The following is a 20,410-nucleotide window of genomic DNA, read 5'->3' as shown; positions in this document are numbered from 1 at the left end:
ACATTTTATTCTACTTTGAACACTTGTCATGAGTAAATCCACACTTCCTGTTATTAGTTAACAAATGTCCAACATTTTGTTCCAAGTCCTCGTGTTTTTTTGACTCTTTCTTCTTACGGAATCTTACGGGAGGAAATGTTGGCTAGTAGTCGCAGTGTCCGGACCCCTGCAGCCCTCGGCAAAGCAGCGAGAACTCCTTCACCATTTCCTTCACACGACGATTGTTGCTTTGCTCCCTTGTGCAAACAAACATTTTGCTTTTGTAAAATCAGACTTTGCATGATGCATGATCAAAATATAAGGTTTGAAAAACATGCTTTAGGAATTACTGCCAAACCGATTAATCGCCAGATACTAGTGCTTTTATGTATTTATTTATTTACATTAATACATTACAAGACTAAAATAACTTAAAACATGCCTCGCGAAAATGTTTTTTAATTGGTTAAAAAAAAGCTTTTTTAAAAAAAAAATGTATATATATTTTTTAAGTCACATTACAACATTCGACAAAGATAATGGCGTTCAGCCGTTCTTGCTTATATTGACCATTTGCACCGAAGTCATGTGATCACGTGACTGCCCTATGACGGATGGCAGAAGGAAATGATTGTTGAATGGAAGTGGACGTCACCCGGAGCGGCTTAGTAACTGTTATGTTACAAATTAAAAGTTATTATTGCCCATAGAGCCATGACTACTACTTCAACCAAAGTCCGTCTGTCAGTCGAAGTTGCACATTGAGTCGGGACTCATAGAGCGCGATATTTACTTAAGTTGAAGGTTGCTAGTTTGAAAACAGCCCCTTACCTTCTGTTGCATGCTGTTTTTACCAAGTTAACCAAATCGCCAACTTCGCCGGAATTCACAGCGCATGACCTATACCATTAAGTAGTCAATACCGCCTCTTCTCCTTACACCAGGGCTGATTTAAAAGCTTGTCGCTGGCTGAGTATCTGGGACGAGATGCTACGCTCACACCGGGGGACAATATACCTCGTAATGCAAAGGTAAAATTTGCTGATCATGCTAACTGACCTATTTTTACATAGTCCGTTATATATTGAAACGCTGTGATGATGTTATGTTGACCAGCATGGGGGGGGGGGAGAGACTCGTAGTGGCAAGCTATGCAGTAATTTCATAAATATGACTCCGGCTCCAGAGTGAAAAACTCCAAGCACAAAGACGAAATCCTCCATTATTAAACAGTCAAATGCACTTAATAGTTTTGAAGAAGGTACATTTTAAAACTGAGATGTGTGTTCGTGCAGTTGGAGTGGACGCTAACTATCCGGCTCAATGTGATTTGAAACACGTAATTCGACACCTCTATTATTAGAGTGTACGTTTACTAGTAAACTGTATGAACATTTATCTACTAACCTCGCAAAAAATGATCGCTGCAAATCCGTTAATACTTTGTGGGCTGCCAGTCCTTTCTGTTGATTGCTGCTATCAATCAACGTAATTCGTCTTCATTAGTAGGTATGTGATAAAAAGGAACATTTGGTTTACTCCTTTGTCTGTCTGTACAACCGACCGCACAGCAAGATATGACCATTTTCTATTAATAATAATTAATTAGATGAAGGACTTGTACGACATTCAATACAGGCAAGTGGTTCTTGTGCGGTTCAGCGTCCCGGAGGGGGCGTTCCCACGAGGGCGGTGACGTCACATGCAAAAGGTCAATTTAAAAAGGTCACTTTTTTGTCGACTTCTCACTGATGTAAAGTTAAAAATGGGCAATAAAAAATAAATAAATAAAAAAGCAAATGTGTTTTAAAAGTCACATGTTTTGCCTGTAATTTAAAAATTCAGATGACTAAAAAAACTATAAATATATATTTATAGTTATTTTAGTCATTTGAATTTTTTTTAATTATTATTAATCGGCTAATTTTTTTAAATGTTTTTTTATTTTTTTCATTACTTTTCTTTCTTTCTTTTATACAGTAACCATTACAATATTAGGTAAAATATATTGAGGTTCAAACATTCCCCAGCAAAAAAAATGGCAGATTTTTTAATGTATTTATTTATTTACACAACCTATTACGAGACAAAGATAATGACGGTAAACCATTGCCCCACGGATAAAAATCTGTTAAAAATCAGGAAAAAAAATTTTGCTAAGACATTACAATATTTAAGAGATTGCGTTCAGTGGCGTTCACACACTACCTCTAATTAAAAAATTTAAAACGTTTTTTTTTTTTTTCCCCGCAGATTTCTCTCTCTGATGTGAAGTTCAACTTCGACTTTAAGGCAATAGAAAAGTCAAATGTTGTGCCTGTATTGTTGTAAGCATTAAGGAACCAAAACATTTTACCAATTTTATTCTTTTGATTTTGATTATTATTATTATTAATAATTTAATTTTTTGCACTAAAAATAAACCCCCCAAAAATGAATTTTATTCTGTAAAAGATCAGAATTGGCTTTTTTTTTTATGCATCTTAGTCAGAGTCTATTAGGAACACCTGTACAATCCTAACAATTTCCATTCAAAAATATACTATTATAACGCTGATAACGGTCACTTAATATTACAAACAATGTTTTGTGTGATGCAAAGCACAGGTTTTTTTTTTGTCATTTCAGTTGCACAGAGCTGCTTGGCAACATACTTGGCTGTTTCTAACAAAAAATAAATATAACTTGCTTACAAATTACATACATGCAGTGTTAATAATTAGACATTTCATTTTGGAAAAAAGCTCAAATATTCTTAACATTGTTCTCCATACTGCCGCTCATACATTTCCCAGATGCCATTTTATTTAGCGAAGAGCAGTTTAATCGCTCAACTGATGTACCTGAGAAGCTGCTGAGTGAAGTTGCGTTTGTGCTCGGCGGAAACGTGCGCTGAGGGGAATCCTGGCGACTGGAGAAGTTCTTTGAGCCACTGGGCCAGCAGAACCGGACAGTGTCTGCTCAGACTCAGAAGCACCTCCGAGAAATAATCTGTCAGGCTGCGAGGAGATCCGCCGCCAACCGCCTGAGACACACACACACACACAACTCCCTCAAAATACTTTTACTTTACTTGTAAAAGAAATCAGATGGCACGAGAATGGTTTGACACTTGGTTTTTCAAGCTGGTTAACTAAATACGAATGGGACTGACGTGCAGGATGGTCTCTGTCAGCAGCTTTCCGTCCCTCTGCAGCACCTCGCCAAAGGACGACGCGTCTTTACATCGGGACAAAAACTCGCTCTTTAGTCAAAAGGACAGAAACAAAGACAGAATTGTCACTGAGAATTTAACAGTGCGTTGTTTCGACCTCAATTGAACTTACAAAGAAGAAGCTGGCTGCTTTAACTGTGGCTGTTTCAGGAAATTTAAGTGACAAAATACCTGAGAATGACAAACACAACAATTTTTTTTCTTTCTGGAAATAATCAAGTGTAAATGTGAAAGTGTTTTTTTTTACTCACCACAGTAAAATAGCGCATTCACATCCAGACGATCAGATTCAAGGTACAAATCGGGTTTTCTTTTAAGAATCTATACACATAAAGTTTGGATGTGAAACTTTGAAAGTGATGCAGAAAATGTGGCGCCTTCCAACGTTTCCAACTAACCTGAGCATGAAGGTGCATGAAGGACTCCGCAACATCAGGATGATCCCTGATGCCTACAAAATCACAATATTCATGAAAAACAAAAAAAACCACTCACTTAAAAAAAAAAATAATAATCACCTTGTTGAAATATCGTCAGCGTGGAAGCAGTAAGAACTTTAAGCAGGCTTTTAATGGACGACATGTGGTGTTCGTCTCCAGCAAAGATGTGAACCATCTAAGTACAAGAGAGCATGTTTGTAGTCTTGATGGTGTTTCCTTTGGTTCTGTCCAAACAAATAAACACCTGAGACGCCAGGTCCAGCGCTGATGCTTGCGGGAAGCTGTTGTAAATCTGGCCGAGCGTCTCACTCAGCTGGGCGACCAAGGGCCCAAAATCACATAGGAGACTTCGAATGGACTTATCAAATAGTCCACATATTGCCTGCAGAGGGGGAGGGGGAGCGCTGACGTAATCATTCGTGCAAGTGTAGACACACAACAATATAAAAACAAGGTACTGATATAGCTTTATTGAGGCCAAAGCCAATTCCATTATTTGTCAGAGTAAAATTCTGATAATTGATTAATCAGCCAATTAATTAACAAAAACATAATGAATAAAATCACTTTTTGGGTCCCTTAACACTGACAATAATAAAGATATGAAGTACAGGCAGAACTTTTGACGGTTTTACATTATTGTCCTTTAAGAACAGAGAGAAGTTGGCCGATTTTTTGCCAATTTTTTAAATATCATTATCTTTGTCTAATGTTGTAATGTGGTAAACTGTAAAGGAAAAATATTGGTCCAATTTAAAATTGCTAATATTGGTCGATTAAATCAGCCAGTCGATTCATTGGTGAGGCCCAAGGTTATTAGCCGTATAGTTAATGACAACGAACAACAAAATGTCAAAAAACAAAACTAGAATTGAGAAAACATTTTCATTGACAAAATAAAATACAAATGAAAATGCTTTAAAGAAAAGAAAAGAAAGAAAAATAACTGAAACAGTATTTTATGTTTATAAAACTATTTAAAAATAATTTTGGCAAAATTGTCCTTCGTTTTTTAAAAATTATTATTATTATTATTTTTTGGTCAATCAATATCATATGTGAGCTTTCAGGAAACATTTAAAAATATATTTTCTTTGGTATTACTGTTCGGCCATACAGAAGAAGATTGAAAAGTCATTTGGAAATTGTCGTTTACTTTACTTTATTACACAACACTTAGCGATCTTTTTTGTTTGTAATCTTGCACTCAACAAATACTCCATTTATTAAAACAAAAAAAAAAAGTAGTAAAAACAAAAATAATAAACTTTTGCTGTACAACTAATTAAAAGTAACAGATTTTTTTTAAAAGTGAAAAAAAAAAAATCAAAACTAACTATCCAAAACTATAATAACCCTGGTTAAGCCCTAATAATTTATTTATTTTTATTTGAAAGAAAAACAACAATTTAACTCTACTACAGATTCACTTTATAGAGCATGCAGGTGTACCTAAAAATGTGAAGGCAAACATTTCTATGCCTTCTTACCTCCACCACCTCAGAGTCCTCCAGCCATTTGCTGAGGATGTTCTGGATCAACGGGTAAACTTGTTGTAGTACAACCACAACCTACACACAACAAAAATATCATTGTGACATATGGAAAGACATTTGAGCATTTATTTGATATCCTTGATGATATGCAGTACAGGCAAAAACATGCGTAAGGCAGTTGCTAACTACTACTTTTTTGTTTGGGCAAGGTAAATAAAAAGAACATTTGATTGCCAAAAACGAGGCTTGAACCCACTTGCAAAATCTAAACAGGTCAAAAAGACTTATATTTTACCACTTGACTGACCTTCCGCTGTTCTACGCGTCGTATAAATGTGATAACATGTTAGAATTTCTAGTACATTGCCAGATGACGTTCGTTTTCGCTCCAACATTCGAACTCAATTAAAAGGCTAACGCTACTATAAAACTGTAATATCTATTATTTCTAAATATTTTAGGCACATGTAAATTGTGCTTAACTGTGCTGTTAGTAGGGGCAATACTTTTGTCCAATCACATTCCTCGGATCCACCCCCCGCACAGAAACGCCACTTCCGTTAGCAAAATGTTGTTGTGTTTTTGCGCTTACCTTTTTGTGGTTTGTTGTGTGTGTGAGTGTGTTAGCGATTTTTTTGTATCATATTTTGTGTTTGTGTTTTTTTATTCGTGTTTGTGATTACTTTTTGTTGTTTTGTTTCATATTTTGTCTTTTTGAAATTTGTGTTTGTGATTACTTTTTGTTGTTTTGATTTGTTTTTTGTGTTTGTGTTTTTTGATTTGTGTTTGCGATGACTTTTTGTTGTTTTGTTTCACATTTTGTGTTTGTGTTTTTTTGTTTTGTTTGCCACTACGTTTTGTTGTTTTGTTTCGTATTTTGTGTTTGTGTTTTTTTATTTGTGTGTAAGTTTTGCTAGGCAACTGAGATCATTGATAAATATTCATAAAGTTTGTTAGTGCTAGAGTTATAATTTGTGTTATAAATTACTAAATAACTTAACGTAATTTTGCTAAGTATGTTAATGAAACAAAATAGACAATATGTTCATTTTGACAACTTTGTGTTTTGCGCATGTCCGGAATCTTTGTTGTCACTGCGCACATGTCCACTTGTTTGTGCTAATGCTATATAGCTCATCCTCTGAGTTGGACTGAAGAGATGATAAAGGACTGAAAGGAAACTTTGTGGATATTGATGGACGTTGTATCTCTTTTCATGGCAAGTTGTTCTTTTGTTTACTTTACCGACGCTGTGCGTCTAATTTGTACTGTTTTGTTGCTTATAAATATAGTTCTCACGGCGCGACCAAAGCAGACGTGCAAGCGAGTGTTGTTGTGAAGAGAGCTATATTTTGTTTGTGATTACCTTTTTGTTGTTTTGTTTTGATTACTTTTTTGTTTTTGTGATTTTTTTAAATTTGCTGTCGTTTTTGTTTTGGTGTTTTTTATTCGGTTTGTGTTCACTTTTCTGTTTTTGCGTTTTGCACTTCAGGGCCACCGTAGATAACTGCCGATTGCAGTTACTTTTTTGACACGCATCTCAAATGTCAACATATTCTAAAAAAAAAATCACATTTTTCTCAGTCCAAATATTCATGTTTTTTTACTGAAGTCAAAAATTTTCACCCAAGAAATCCCCATTCATTCCCAATTAGGCCAGGTTTTCCCCACAGGTTGTTGATCGTGCATTCCAATGGAACATTCAACATTTCACATTTACATCATTTACATTTTAATGATTACTTTTAATCCTTCGGTTTATTCAATTTGCATGCCGACAATTCTGATTTACTTTTTTTTTTTTTTTACATTTTCCTAAATAAAGTTGCACCCCAAAAAAATCCTGACATTCAAGAGAACAGATTCACATCATTCTCATTCCATATTCTAAATGTTCAGCTCATTCAATTCACTTTGGAAATCCTTTTCAACATGCCCAAATTTCCATGCCCTGCAAACAATTCCACATTCATTCCCAATGGCATATTCAAAAAACATTAGTTACATTCAACATCATTTCATATTATTCTATATCTTTCAATATCCCTCCATATTTTTGAATATCATTCCATATTGTTCAAAGATGAGAAATGCGTGTCCTATCTTTCGTCTCTTACGGGTTCACATTTTCCCATGACAATGAATGTGCGTCTTAACTGATCTTACTGGGTTGTGTGTGGTTCGAGGGTGAGGCAGCGAGGCGCAGGCCACTCCCTCAAAGCTGTCTGCTTGTCTGCTGATGTCCAGAGCGGTGACGAGGCTGGACAACATTCCCAAGATGTGAATTATTGACGGTTTATTGGCAGGATCAACCTGCGCAGAAAGAGACACATAATATATTTATATTTTTTCTACAATATTGTAAATTGAATATTATAACGATATCATATTAAGACGTTTGGAGATCATTACATCCCTATTGATAACATTTATATATTTTTATTTAATACAGTTTACAATCATTTATAGACAAGAACTAAAACGACGCTGCATTAATTGAATGTAAACAGACATCACAATGTACTACAATGCCATTTCCAAATCCCAAAGGCTGCAATTTGGGAAGTAAAAAATATGCTTCATTGCTTCATTTTGGTTGGTAATCAAGCCTACTTAATTAAGCGTATTTTATATATTTATAGTGTCTAGATTAGGGGTGTCCAAATTTATTATTGAGAGCCACATGCAGAAAAAATGGAAGGATGCAAAGGCCACTTTGAATTTTTTTAATTAAATTTTACTAAACACATTGAAATCAAACATTCGAGCAATTATTTATTGTTTATGTTTTGTAGTTATTTGGGGAAAACTGCTCCAAAACCATTTGGGATTTTGGGATGTTTTTGGGGTGGCCTCGGTCATGTATCCCTGTAGACTAAATCCACAAACAGACATAAACTGACCATTTTTCAAACAGGTACTTGAGGATTATTCATGCTCAGAAATCAGATCTTGGCACAGAGCAGAAAGTGGAGGAAGTCATTTTTGCTTCCAAAGACATCATCACATATTAAATCGCAATCTCAGTATTGGGGGGGAGGTGGTTGCAATTACATGATTTTTCAATGCCCTGGATTGGCTGGCAACCACTTCGGGGTGTACCCCCGCCTACTGCCCTAAGCCAGCTGGGATAGGCTCCAGCACCCCTGAGGGCCGTGACCCTTGTTAAGAATAAACGGTTCAGATGACGGACGGATGGATGGACAGATGGATAAACAGATGGATGGACGGACAGACGGACGGATGGATGGATGGATGGACAGATGAACGGATGGATGGACGGATGGATGGATGGACGGACAGATCAACGGATGGATGGACAGATGGATGGATGGATAAACAGATGGATGGATGGACAGATGGACGGACAGAACAACGGATGGATGGACAGATGAACGGATGGATGAATGGACGGACGGTAGGACGGATGGATGGACGGGCGGACAGATGGATGGATGGACGGATGGATGGATGGACGGACAGATCAACGGATGGATGGACAGATGGATGGATGATAAACAGATGGATGGATGGACAGATGGACGGACAGAACAACGGATGGATGGACAGATGAATGGATGGATGAATGGACGGACAGACGGATGGATGGATGGACGGACGGACGGATGGATGGACGGACAGATCAACGGATGGATGGACGGATGGATGGATGGATGGACAGATGGATGGACAGAACAACGGATGGATGGACAGATGAACGGATGGATGAATGGACGGATGGACGGACGGACGGACGGACGGACGGACGGATGGATGGATGGATGGATGGACGGATGGATGGACGGACAGATGAACGGATGGATGGACAGATGGATGGATGGATAAACAGATGGATGGATGGACAGATGGACGGACAGATCAACGGATGGATGGACAGATGAATGGATGGACGGACGGATGGACAGAAGATTTTTCAAAACTGTTCCACTCTATTTCAGACCGGCGTCATAATCTTTTTGCTTGTCCATCAACACATTCTCTATTTTTAGCTCACCACTTGTTGGGCCAGAGTGTCCAGCTGCTGGATGTGAGGGCTGATAAGCGAGTGAAGTTTTCCCAAGATCTCGTCGGCCGGCAGAGTGGAAAGCAGGTAGCCCAGAGCCTGCATGAGCCACATGCACTGCCTGCTCTGCACATACACCAAATCCAGTCACACATGCTTTCCTCACTTTTTCTACACTCACTTTGAGCTAACTTCACTCACCTTATGGATCTCTTTCACCAGCACATCCTGCAGAGTTTTATGTATTATTATTACCTGTATGGATGTGATTTACTCAGCAGTGTGAAGTCGTGTGTGACCTGCGACACGGCGAGAATGTCCTGAGCGAAGGACCCGAGATCGTGCCGACACTCCCTGCAGATCCTCTTCAGAGTAGAAACACTGGACACGGACAGCTCGGACCTCGCAAGACCCTGGAGCACCATGGGTAACGTGCCCCCAAGCATCACCGGGTGGTCCGCCAGCCACTCGGCCAGGGATCCTTAATGACATTCACAGACGCAGTACAGTGATACATGTGTTTGTTAACAGTACATCTTAAGAAAAAGAGACAAGTTAACGTAACTGTAAAATGTGAAAAAGTGACTTAATTACTGTCATTTTCAGTAGTCATTAAGTCTTTGCAATGGATTTCCTCAAACCAATTGAGTGGAACTAACTCATCAGGTTTTACAGTGCACTATTAGTAATCCACGCACCAATTGTGTACATGACTGTGTCGGCCAGCATGACATTACTGATGTTGATTCTGGGGATCAGGCCAATCAGACCTGGGATCACATCCGAGTAGTTCACATCGATGGTCTCTGCTATGGACTGGAAGCCAAATAGCAACGCTTCTGTTTCCTTCAACAAGGAAAGTAGAAAAGAAAATGAGGATGGAACAATATGGATGAGGAACTAACACATGTATTGGGACACTCGACCGTTACACAGCAAAGTAAAAAATTACTCATTTAACTCATTCATTGCCAGCCCAGTTCAAATGGATTTGTGACGTCTATAGACGTCAATGGCAGTGAACGAGTTAAAGCTGCCTGCGTCTTCTGAATTTTGCGATAAAGCAAAAAAATGCCAACTTCAAACAGCAGGATACCTGTTTTTAGAATTCCAATAATGTATGCTTCATCTACATCTACAAAATGTATTATTTATGGCAGTGGTGCGATTATTTATTACCTGCCATTCTGCTGACTTCTGGGGGTCCATCAGCTGCCTGCCCAAGCGGTCGTAAAGGTTACTGAGAAGCTCAGCTCCCAACATTTCGTAGACATACATCAGTGTGTCCGAGATGTCCACTCTGGAAGGTAAAACAATTGATTTTTTTGTAAAATTAAAATAAAAAATAAACAAATAATAATAATAATAATAATACATATTTGTTTAAATAATATTAATAATAATGAAAATAATAATAATGATAGTAATAATAATAATAAATACATTTTTTTAAACAAAAATAATGATAATAATAATAATAAATAAAATGCTTAATTAATGAAATGCAATGGAACCGTTTTCATCACATGTACAAGTACAGAGCAACAAAATTCAAAAAAGGTCTTTTAAACAGTTTGAAATCATGTTTTTTCCCTTTTAATTATTATTATTTTTATTATTATTATTTTAATCTAAATGTTTTCATTCACTCGCAGCCATTTTCACTGAAGTAATCCCCTTCACTCCCGGCTGTTTTACTGGATTTTGCAAGGCAATATTATATATATATTATATTATATTATATTATATTATATTATATTATATATATATATATAAAATACAATATTGTGTTCTATTGCTATAAAAGCATGAAACCTACCAAAAGAAAGATTAAAGTATTTTCTTTCATCAGGAAAAAAAACAGTTTCCGTTTTTCAGCAATTAGCACTAGAATATAGTTAAGTTTCATCATTATTCACAAATCTATTTAGAATTCTGAGTAATTGAGAATTTTTTCAACATGGTCCTGGTTCATTTCCTATGCTCTGCTGCCACCTGCTGTCTGTTTGTGTAATAAATACCATTTCTTCAACCGTTCTTTGCAGTTGAGAGGCTGCATCAAAACATAAAAAAATATACGTTTAAAAACATTTTAAAAAACGTAGAAATACGTCTTTGGGACACTTAAAATGTTTAAAATAGAACGTATTTATACGTTTTGGGGAGCAAATGAGTTAAAGTTTGCTGTGGAATGTTTTAACATTGTCAATGTATGTTCTCTTAGTACATTTTGTAACCTTTTGTTTTCTTGCTCTGTTAACTAAACTACTGTGTTTGTCGATGCTTATCTTCTTGTGTAAAGCACATTGAGTTGCCTTGAGTATGAAATGTGCTATACAAATAAACTTGCCTTGTCCTTGCTTTGCCTTAGTTAAAATCATTCCATGTCCAGTCTGCAAGGTAAAATAATCTAATCCTTGTTAAAATTAAAATAAAAAATAAAAATGTTTTTTTTATTAATGAAATGGAATGGAACCTTTTTTGTCATTACATGTACAAGTACAGAGCAAAAAAATTCCCTTAGTTACAACCCTTTCAAGTGACATAAAAAACAACGACCACCAGAGGGACAAAGAAGCCTGAAAGGTCGGCAAACAAGGCCCTGATTTTCTTTGATGGAAAGAAAAACACAATGGAAGGCTAAGGGGAAAATTTAAACATACAAAATGTATACACATTTCAAACCTGGGAAATGCTCATTAAAACTAATGTGTTTTCAACCATTTCATGCCCTTTAATGGCTTTCTGAAGGTGGAAATTAACACCGCTTCCATATGTAAAATTGTTCATTTCATCTGTCTCACCTGTAGATTCTGAACTGTTCCTTGTCATCACAAGTCCAGGAGGTGTACTCTTCCAGGGAAGGATAATGAGATTTGTGTAGTAACACATCCACCAGCTGGAAGTAAACGGGCCTGTAAACTTGCAGATAAATGACTTGCTTCTCCTCCTCAAATGACAAGATGTCATCCTGAACAGAAACATAAAAATGATGCAACTCGTGTGAAATGTTTGCAGGTTTCCAGCAAGTAACAGTTTGGTCCCCACCTGTAAGGTGTACCAGAAAGTGAGTGTGAGGGAACTGGTTGTCTCGCTGATTGGGTACTGGCCAGGAATCCCGGTACAGAACAGAATCATGTTGACCAAGGCCAGATACTGCTGCCAGTGCTCCACCTGTTCCAGCAACACCCTGTCATACACATACACGACTCTTAATATGAAACCCTAGCACTAGTTTAAAACACTCATTTTGAACCCTAGCCCTAGTTAAAAATAATAATAATTTTGAACCCTAGCAATACTTCAAAACCCTTATTTGAAAGCCTAGCCCTAGTTTGTAACCTTAATATGAAACCCTAGCCCTAGTTTTAAACCTTAATTTGAAACCCTAGTTCTACAGTAGTTTGAAACCCTAATTTGAAACCCTAACCCTAGTTTGAGACCCTAATTTTGAACCCTAGCACTACTTCGAAACCCATGTTTGAAACCCTATCCCTAGTTTGTAACCTTAATATGAAACCCTAGCACTGGTTTAAAACCCTCATTTTGAACCCTAGCACTACTTCAAAACTCTTATTTGAAACCCTAGCCCTAGTTTGTAACCTTAATATGAAACCCTAGCCTTAGTTTTAAATCCTAATTTGAAACCTTAGCCCTAGTTTAAAACCCTAATGTTAAATGCTAGCCCTAGTTTAAAACCCTAATTTTGAACCCTAGCCCTAGTTTGAAACCCTAATATGAAACCGTAGCCCTAGTTTGAAACCCTAATTTTGAACCCTAGTCGTAGTTTGAAACCCTAATTTGAGACCCTAGCCCTAGTTTTATACCCTAATTTGAAACCCTAGCCCTAGTTTGAAACCCTAATTTGAACCCCTTATCCTCTTTGGAAACCCTAATATAAAACCCTAGTTTGAAACCCTAACCCTAATGTAAAACCCTAGGTTGAAATCCTTACCCTAATGTAAAACCTTAATTTGAAACCCTAAACCTAATGTAAAACCCTAGTTTGAAACCCTTAACCTAATGTAAAACCCGAGTTTGAAACCCTAACCATAAAATAAAACCCTAATTTGAAACCTTAACCCTAATTTGAAATCTTAACCCTAATTTGAAACCCTAGTTTGAAACTCTAACCCTACTTTAAAACCCTAATTTGAAACCCTAGCCCTAGTTTAAAACACTAAATTTGAACCCTAGCTCTAGTTTAAAACCCTAATATGAAACCGTAGCCCTAGTTTAAAACCCTAATTTGAAACCGTAGTCATAGTTTAAAACCCTAATTTGAAACCCTAGCCCTAGTTTAAAACCCTAATTTTGAACCCTAGCTCTAGTTTGAAACCCTAATATGAAACCGTAGCCCGAGTTTGAAACCCTAGCCCTAATTTTAAACCCTAATTTGAAACCCAATCCCTAGTTTAACACCCTAATTTGAAACCCTAGCCCTAGTTTGAAACCCTAATCCTATTTGAAACCCTAGTTTGAAACCCTTACCCTAATGTAAAAGCCGAGTTTGTAACCCTAACTCTAATGTAAAACCCTAGTTTGAAACACTAACTCTAAAGTAAAACCCTTGTTTGAAACCCTAATCCTATTTGGAAACCCTAATATAAAACCCTAGTTTAAAACCCTAACCCTAATGTAAAACCCTCGGTTGAAACCCTTACCCTAATGCAAAACCCGAGTTTGTAACCCTAACTCTAATGAAAAACCCTAATTTGAAACCCTAACCCTAATTTGAAACCCTAGTTTGAAACCCTAGCCCTAGTTTAAAATACTAAATTTGAACCCTAGCTCTAGTTTAAAACCCTAATATGAAACCATAGCCCTAGTTTAAAACCCTAATTTGAAACCGTAGCCCTAGTTTAAAACCCTAATTTGAAACCGTAGCCATAGTTTAAAACCCTAATTTGAAACCCTAGCCCTAGTTTAAAACCCTAATTTTGAACCCTAGCTCTAGTTTGAAACCCTAATATGAAACCGTAGCCCTAGTTTGAAACCGTAATATGAAACCCTAGCACTAATTTGAAACCCTAATTTGATACACTAGCCCTAGTTTAAAACCCTAATTTGAAACCCTAGCCCTAGATTAAAACCCTAATTTGAAACCGTAGCCATAGTTTAAATCCCAAATTTGAAACCATAGCCCTAGTTTAAAACCCTAATTTGAGTCCCTAGCCCTAGTTTGAAACCCTAATTTGAAACCCTAATTTGAAACCCAAGCCATAGTTTAAAACCCTAATTTGAGACCCTAGCCCTCTTTTGAAACCCTAAATTGGAACCCTAACTCTAGTTTTAAACCCTAATTTGAAACCCTAGCCGTAGTTTAAAACCCTAATTTGAAACCCTAATCCTATTTGGAAACCCTAATACAAAACCCTAGTTTGAAACCCTAACCCTAATGTAAAACCCTAGTTTGAAACCCCGATTCTAATTTGAAACCCTCGTTTGAAACCCTAACCCTAATGTAAAAGCCTAATTTGAAACCCTAGCCCTAGTTTGAAACCCTAATTTTGAATCCTATTCCTAGTTTGAAACCCCAATATGAAACCCTAGCCCTAGTTTGAAACCCTAATTTGAGACCCTAGCCCTTGTTTGAAACCCTAATTTGGAACCCTAACCCTATTATGAAACCCTAATTTGAAACCCTAGCCCAGTTTGAAACCCTAATTTGGAACCCTAGCCCTAGTTTTAAACCCTAATATGAAACCCTAGCCCTGGTTTTAAACCCTAATCTCAAAACCTAGCCCTTGTTTGAAACCCTAATTTGGAAACCTAACCCTAGTTTGAAACCCTAATTTGAAACCCTAGCCCTAGTTTGAAACCTTAATAACATTATTACCATGATATATTTTATATTTAACGCAGAGTAATCGCTCTTATTTTTATATATACTGTATATATATATATATATGTTTTTTTTTTAAATTGTATTTATTTTTTTCAATAAAAGAGTAATTCCCCTAGTCACAACCAATCCAAGAAACATGAAAACAAAAATGACCAACAGGGGGAGATAGAGCGGGAAGCCTGGCCTTTCAGTGAACGAAAAGAAAAAACATAAAGAAGGGGGAGCGAAGAAAACAAGTACCAAGCCATGCCGCTATAGAGGGGGGCACAGTATGGACCTGGAAAAAAAAACCTCAGCCACGTAAAGCCACTTAATAAAAGACATTACAAGAGAACTCCAAAACTTGCATACTAGCATGTAGCCTGTTTAAGTGGATATAGTGTGCCACCAGCATCCTAAACTCCATTGCACATAACAACACACTGTGCTGGCAATCAAAGTGGTTTTGTGTGTGCACCTGGAGTGTGTTTCACCCATAGCGACGGCAATGCGGCAGATCCCATGTGAGGTCTCCATGTCCCCTTCTTGAGCTGCAGACTTTAGCTGATCATGGAGACCCAACACCAGAGGCATTAAACTCATCAGAGCATTGCTGTATCTGCATAAATAAAACCCGCACACAAACAACACTAGTGTAATACAATTTATACAGATTTGACATTTTACTAGTTTTCTTAAATGGAAAGTCAAACGTAAACATTTCTTGACAATAATGTTATATGTGACTTCACTAGTCTAAACATGACATTCTGATTAATAATACATTTGTGGAATATGAGTTATGCAGCAAATTCCAGCCGTTTTTATCCATCTCAGGGGGCGGCCATTTTGCCATTTGCTGTCAAATGAAGATGACATCACAGTTGCTCAGGTCTCAGGTAACAACCAATCACAGCTCAACTTCATGTGAGCTGTGATTTTGCTGCTTAACTCACACTCTAAAAACAGGTGGGCCAAAAATAACCCAAATTGGGTTAGAATGGACTAACCTACATTTTTTAGTTATTTAACCCAAAATGTTGGGTCAAATTAAATTATTAACCCACAAAGCAACCCAATTTTTGGTACTGTTGTCTGGGTTATCTATGTGACACATCTTTTTGGGGGTACTTTAATAACTCACTTAAATTGGGTCAAAAATGAACGGACACAGCTTTTTGAGTTAGTCAACCCAAAATGTTGCAAGCAATCAACAGTCCACAAAGCAACTCAAACACTGGGGTTGTTTTGTGGGTTATTCATGCGACCCAACTTTTTGACTAAATTGAGAAACCCAAAAATCGGGTTGGTCACTTTTTTTTTAACCCAGTTTGGGTTATTTTCGACCCAACTGTTTTTAGAGCGCATATTCCCCTAACGCAATATTAACCAGAATGACCATATTTAGACTAGTGGGGCTGAATAGGAATATAATTCTTATGTTTGTTTGTTTAGTTTTTTTTGGGGGGGTGGGGGTGGGGGGGGGTGACTTCCCCTTTAATTTAATTGTAAAGTGAATTAATAATTGAGCAGTGTGTCATTTGTAGTTTTCTTTCTTCTGTTATTTTACGTGAGTAGTACAGATAGAATGGAATGGAACGCAGTCGCCTCCCGGTCAATCGAAGTGGCTCCCCTCATTCCTGTTAAAATCAGGACGGCCAAGGCACACACAGTGCTTGACTGTGCATGAGTTTGGTTTCTCCATTATTCTCCATATTATCCTGACAACATCCGGAATTTTCAGAATGTTTCCAACTCAAATTCACTTCACATACACACAAGGTACCATCAAAAACATGCACTCACAGTGCATGTGTGTTTACCTCTGGCAGTCAGGTTGTGAGATAGCGTTGACAATCGTCTCAACAGCCGTGTCAAACAGCTCTGGGTCGGATAAAGTGGCGAAACAATCCTGAACCAGTTCCTGAGTCTCCCCAAGCGGCACATCCAGTCCCACCCAGCTGGACAAGCATCGGAGCACCTTCTCCTTCACCTGCTTGGACGAGTCCTGGCTTTGGAGGAGCTGACGCAGTAGGGGACAAACGGCGCTCCACTCCCCTACCAGGGCTTCCCTCAGCTGGCCGCGTCGGCTCTGCGCCAGCCGGCTGCTCTGAAACTCCTCCGGCAGCACAACCAGGAGCTCCAGCAGGGCCAGACAGTGCTGGTGAGGGTCCTGCGTGGCCTTGGCACCTTCAGGGTTTTGAGGTTGGAAGGCTTGTACCATGTCAGCAACCGGCTGCGACCACACGTGCGGAATTAAGTTGAGCGCCATGGAGGCTAGCGCGACACATAGCCTGGTTAAGACCATTTTCGGCCCGGAGGAGAAGTGCAAAATGTGGGAAAGGATCTGCACTCTCAGGTGCTCGTGTTGGTCTGCAGGCAGGTCGCTCCAGTGAGAGGAGATTTTTTTGTGGAGGGTGCTGGCACCAAAAAACTGGACCTCTGGGAGCTGGGGACCACACAAGTCATGAGTGTACAACAAGCGTGCCTAAAGTTTGAAGACGATGGTCAGACCTTGTCTGGGCCTAGCAGGGCCCAGCAGAAGTGCCACGCCTGCGCAGACGCCTGAGCCTGGCTCAGCCACTTCTGGGCCGCATTCTTGCGCTCCATGTCTGGCTCGAAATACAGCTGGTAGAGAGCCTGGAAAACAAGTGGGGCTTACTAACTTACAGATACGTTTGAATGTCATTGCGTGAATATTCATACTGAAGGTCCATTTGATTGAAAAGGGTACCAAACATTTTTTGTCATAGTGACTAATCCAACGCGCACTGTGCTAGCTATTATTAGGGCAGCATATGCTTATAGTTGGTATCATGTTACAAAAATGTCTGCTGGGCCTTATCTCCCCCACACTGTCTCTTTTAACTGCTTTTGTTTTGATCTTGAAATGTTATGTTAAACTACATTAACTCATTCACTGCCATTGACGGCTGTAGACGTCAAAAATTCATTTGAACTACTGTATTTATTTTAGTTTAACATTTTTTCCCACTTTTCTTAACAAGAGTATGAGAACCTAGATTTTTTTTATTGTACCTTTAGAAAAGATATAATACCTCGATTAATTACAAAATAAAAATTTTAATCGCTCGACGAAATGATTATTAAAAATTTGTGTTGTCTGGCAATTAAAAAAATAATAAATTCCCAATTTTTTTTTAACAATAGTTTGAAAACCTAGGAAAAAAATATTGTACATTTAGAACAGATATAAAATGTGTGATTAATCATGAGTTAACTATTGAAGTAATGCAATTAAATCCAATTTAAAAAATTAATCGCCTGACGCGATTTAAAAAAAGAAAAGATTATAAAAAATTAGGGGCGTCAGGCGATTAAATTTTTTTTATCGTAATTGAATCGCATGACTTCACTAGTTAACTCACGATTAATCACATATTTTTTATCTGTTCTAAATGTACAATAAAAAAAAGTATAGGTTTTCATACTCTTGTTAACAAAAGTGGAAAAAAATGTTAGAAATAGAAATAGTTCAAATAAATTTTTGACGTCTATAGCCATCAATGGCAGTGAATGAGTTGAAACCTAGATTTTTTTTTATTGATTTGATGTTTTCAGCACATAAAAGAGAACAATGATTAAACTGGAGGTGGTATTCAGTATTTTATCTCCTTAAATCATTGTAGAACAAAATAACAAGAACATGCATGACTAAGTTAATGTAGTTGCGTAACTACCAGCCTTTATGTCAATGCTAATGCTAATGTCATTCTAGTTCTTTTTCGTTATGTCAAAAAAAAACTATTGTGAACTATCAATACAAAGACTTGAAATCTTTTTATTTTTGTTTTATTTTATAAATTAAATTGAGAGGTAATACAGCATACAGAAAACACACATAATAGAAGTTCCTGTTTGTTCTCTAATGTCTTTACATTAGCGATATAGCTGATCATATTCAAGACATGAAATCTTAACGCTGTCATTATGTAATTAAAAGATATACCAGTCATTAAAGTCAAGCATACTAATGTAATGTGTTTTATTTTATGTATTTATCCTGGTAAATCCATTGAGAACAGATTCTTATTTGCAATGCCAAAGAGAATCAAACACAAATAGATAAGACTACAAACTGCACAATGTGATGTGGTTATGCAATACCTACATGACATTACAAATGTAACGTTAGTATTTAAGTAATAATGTGACAGTATGTAAAATAATATTATTTGCATATTTATTTATTTATTTTTTCCTTTTTCCCTCATCTAAGAAACTTGGGGCGCTAAATTAGCAAACCACCAGGCATCCAGTTTGTTATTTTTCATGTTTCTCAGACAGGTTGTGACAGTGACGACAGATTTCTTGTGTATGTTTTTTTTTTTACATACTTGGCCAACAAATCTGATCAATGTCGAGACGGAAAAACAATGCAACGGTATCATGCATCAACATTCTTAGTGCTTACTAAATATCCAATCAGATTGCCATATGGGTCTCCAATAGTGGTGCCCAAAATATTTTCATAATATTACAGTGTCATGTTTTTTTTTTAATCCGGTACAGGGTATTTAAGATAAGCACAGTTAAGTGGTATTTATCTTTTAAGTCCAATACATTTGCATGCATTCAGAAGAGGTTCGTTTCGGTACAATTTTTACTTAACATTTATGTGCAATGCATGATGTTGAAGTGGCTTACTGTATTATAAAAAAATACATTTAACACTTTTTTGATAAAAGCTTGGGCCTACTACTCTTTTAACATTGATCATTACAGAGGGACTTGGTGAAAAAAAAGTTTGAGAACTACTTCTGCCTTGCTGGAATTCCTAGGAACCATTGCTATGAAAATTAGGCTGCAATTAACTAAGCTTCATGGTCTATACGTAAATTTTTCTATATTTGTCAGCATTCAAAATCAAAACGATGACAAGCAACTCACCGCCTCCACATTTTCCACTGTCAACTCCTGCAGGTCGTCAACATTAGTTGCACTTTCCGTCGAGTGCAACACGAAGGTCTCTCCATGTTGCCTCTGGATATCCATTAGGAATCACTCCTGAGAAGAGGGATAACCAACTTGCTCAAAACCACACGCAGCCCTCTAAAGTGTGTGAAAGCAAGTAGCCAGAGGACACCGAAGTGTGCCTGTCAGCTGTCCACGCTGACACGTGACCACGCTGACCTCTTGATGGACTTCAAGTCTGCCTCGCAAAAAGCGATCTTTTTATATAATAATAAACAAACAAATATCGTTAATTGACGAAAGTGTTTTTTTGTTTTTGTTTTAGCGCAACATGCACTCTAGATAAAAGCTGCAACAACAACAACAACAACAACAACAACAACAAAACAGCGGTCATGTGCGTTTAGCGCGACAGGCGCGCTCCTGACGCACTCGCGTCTGATTGGCTGAGCGTTTATGCATAAACAGGAATCAGCAGCTAGTGCTAAGCTTGCA

At 37.5% G+C, this 20,410-nt stretch overlaps 1 protein-coding gene across 2 annotated transcripts; it reads right to left on the bottom strand.

The window, feature by feature from the left end:
- Nucleotides 1-2: 2 nt before the first annotated feature.
- Nucleotides 3-20,045, bottom strand: LOC144043916 (importin-13-like). Of its 2 annotated transcripts, none has more exons than XM_077558016.1 (21): nucleotides 19,892-20,045; nucleotides 17,495-17,620; nucleotides 16,804-17,429; nucleotides 15,459-15,599; nucleotides 12,202-12,343; nucleotides 11,958-12,124; nucleotides 10,333-10,453; nucleotides 9,852-9,999; nucleotides 9,453-9,634; nucleotides 9,355-9,381; nucleotides 9,145-9,279; nucleotides 7,296-7,442; nucleotides 5,124-5,204; nucleotides 3,878-4,015; nucleotides 3,712-3,808; nucleotides 3,592-3,644; nucleotides 3,445-3,514; nucleotides 3,306-3,364; nucleotides 3,134-3,223; nucleotides 2,823-3,004; nucleotides 3-236 (listed from the first exon to the last, which is right to left on the bottom strand). In XM_077558016.1, exons 1-21 carry the CDS (start codon nucleotides 19,994-19,996, stop codon nucleotides 143-145), a joined length of 2,931 nt encoding a protein of 976 aa, XP_077414142.1. In that variant the 5' UTR covers nucleotides 19,997-20,045; the 3' UTR covers nucleotides 3-142. The 2 variants fall into 2 exon arrangements, with proteins under 2 accessions (XP_077414142.1, XP_077414143.1); XM_077558017.1 differs by having other exon boundaries at nucleotides 9,924-9,999.
- Between the last annotated feature and the right edge of the window lie 365 nt (nucleotides 20,046-20,410).

The sequence above is a fragment of the Vanacampus margaritifer genome, chromosome 2 (genome assembly GCF_051991255.1).
Source record: "Vanacampus margaritifer isolate UIUO_Vmar chromosome 2, RoL_Vmar_1.0, whole genome shotgun sequence".
Lineage (NCBI taxonomy): Eukaryota > Metazoa > Chordata > Actinopteri > Syngnathiformes > Syngnathidae > Vanacampus > Vanacampus margaritifer.
Note: the sequence above shows the minus strand (reverse complement) of the source record. Positions and strands in the feature narration are given on the sequence as shown.